This window comes from Protobothrops mucrosquamatus, unplaced genomic scaffold, assembly GCF_001527695.2.
Source record: "Protobothrops mucrosquamatus isolate PMUCROS unplaced genomic scaffold, P.Mucros_1.0 scaffold14905, whole genome shotgun sequence".
Lineage (NCBI taxonomy): Eukaryota > Metazoa > Chordata > Lepidosauria > Squamata > Viperidae > Protobothrops > Protobothrops mucrosquamatus.
The window spans coordinates 14075-15834 of record NW_015400674.1 but is presented as its reverse complement, the minus strand read 5'-3'; the positions used below and the strand labels follow the sequence as shown (position 1 = coordinate 15834).

General features: G+C 28.9%; 1 protein-coding gene across 1 annotated transcript; it reads left to right on the top strand.

Annotated features, from left to right (window-relative positions):
• Positions 1–32: 32 nt before the first annotated feature.
• On the top strand, positions 33–1437 carry LOC114923798 (protein inturned-like; the record flags this gene model as incomplete). The annotated part of the gene is given in 2 exon segments (XM_029287136.1): positions 33–181; positions 514–1437. Coding segments are annotated over 2 exon segments (261 nt in total), but the record flags the coding sequence as incomplete, so codon positions are not given.
• Positions 1438–1760: the final 323 nt, after the last annotated feature.

Here is a 1760-nt window from a genome sequence, read left to right as displayed (position 1 = left end):
ATATTAATTTTGTTGCCCTTGTTCTACTGTAGAATAAAAAGTCTGGGGAAAGATCAAAATCCCAAAAAGCAAATTTGGACCTAAATCAAGTGAAAGAACATGGTGTATTGTTTGAGTGTGTTCCTGATAGCTGTACTGACCAAAAGAAACCCGATTCCACTATAATGTACTGGGTGGTAGGGTAAGTAATACTTTTTTTCTTAATTTAGTCTAAATACTTGTTATTTAGTGTCCAAATTCTCAGAACACTTTTGTTTAATACAAATAATCTATATAGTCTTTTAGGTTCTTCCCTAATCCAACAATTGGTAGTAGAATATGTAATATACTAAAAATGTAGCAAAGATTGAATTCATACATATTGAAGGTTTCAACAATCTCTACTGGAGCTTTAAAATTGTATCTAATTTTGATAGGTCTGTTTTAATCCTTTAGTAAACTCTTGCAAAAAATATTGTTTTTCAAATATATTTTAAATCTTGTGCTGACACTGAATTATGTTTTTTTCTGCAGGAGGCTCTTCCTAGATCCAAAACCTCGGGAATTTTATGTCTGTTTTCATGACTCAGTCACAGAGGTTGCTGTTGAATTGGCTTTTAAGTTATCATTTGGTTTAGCTGTATAGATAAACATATCTGCAATTTTTCATTTTCTACGTCGCACAAAACAGAAGTATTAACATTGTGGTTTTGTTTGAGGTGCTCTTTAAAATATTCTCTAAAATCAGTTATTTAATAGAAAAAAATTCAAACATTTATAACATTATTTATGAAAGTCATTCCTTTCAGAAGACTGGGTGTTATGATATTATGTATTAATTATACATTATATGTAAATATTACGTATAGAATCAATGATCAAAATATATACACACAGCCACATTTTTTTCCTTAAAGCCATATCCTTGGAAGATGCACCTGTAGAACTTGCAAACAATCTCATTCATTATGCAGTTAGGTCAGAGAATTCTATTATGTATGCACTTTTTTGGACTTTATTTAAAGAGTACAATGTAATGCTTGCATATTATGTCCAAGGCAGGGAACTGTTTTATTTCAGCTTAGTATGGAGTTTAAGATCAAAATAGGTAGATACCAAAACTAGAGTTCAAAACTTCAGATGATCAACATGGTTTTATCAGAAATAAAGGAAAAAAATCTTAGTTTTTGCTGTCATCTAATGATTGTTCAGATCTGGTGGCCTTAACAAAATGGATTCCTTAAAACTTGCAGAAAATTTATATGCGAATTCTTAGGGGAGATAGTTTACCTTACATTAAATGGATATAGTACTTTGTGATACAAAAAGAAGTTATATTTATATTTAGAAAATATGTGTTATAAAATAAAACTGAAAGTTTCCTGGTACTTTGAAGCAAATGGGGAATTGTCCATTTCGTTTCAGAAAATGTTATATGACTTTTTTACAATAAAGGAATATTCTTCATATAGTCTTGTATATAATTTAATTCTTTTTAATTTAATTTTTAACTAAAATATATCTTTTTATGGATTCATTATATTCCTGATTGTTAGACATGCTTTTTAAAAATATTATTTATTTTATTTATTTATATTTGGATTTATATCCCGCCCTTCTCCCGTAGGACTCAGGGCGGCTGACAATCAATTAAAAACATAAATAACAGTACAAATTTAAAATTAGTTAAAAGGAATATTTAAATATTTGTCAAATTTAAAATATAATTAAAACCCCTCTAAAAATTACCCTAGGCCAGTCCTGCAAGCTGGAACAGCCAA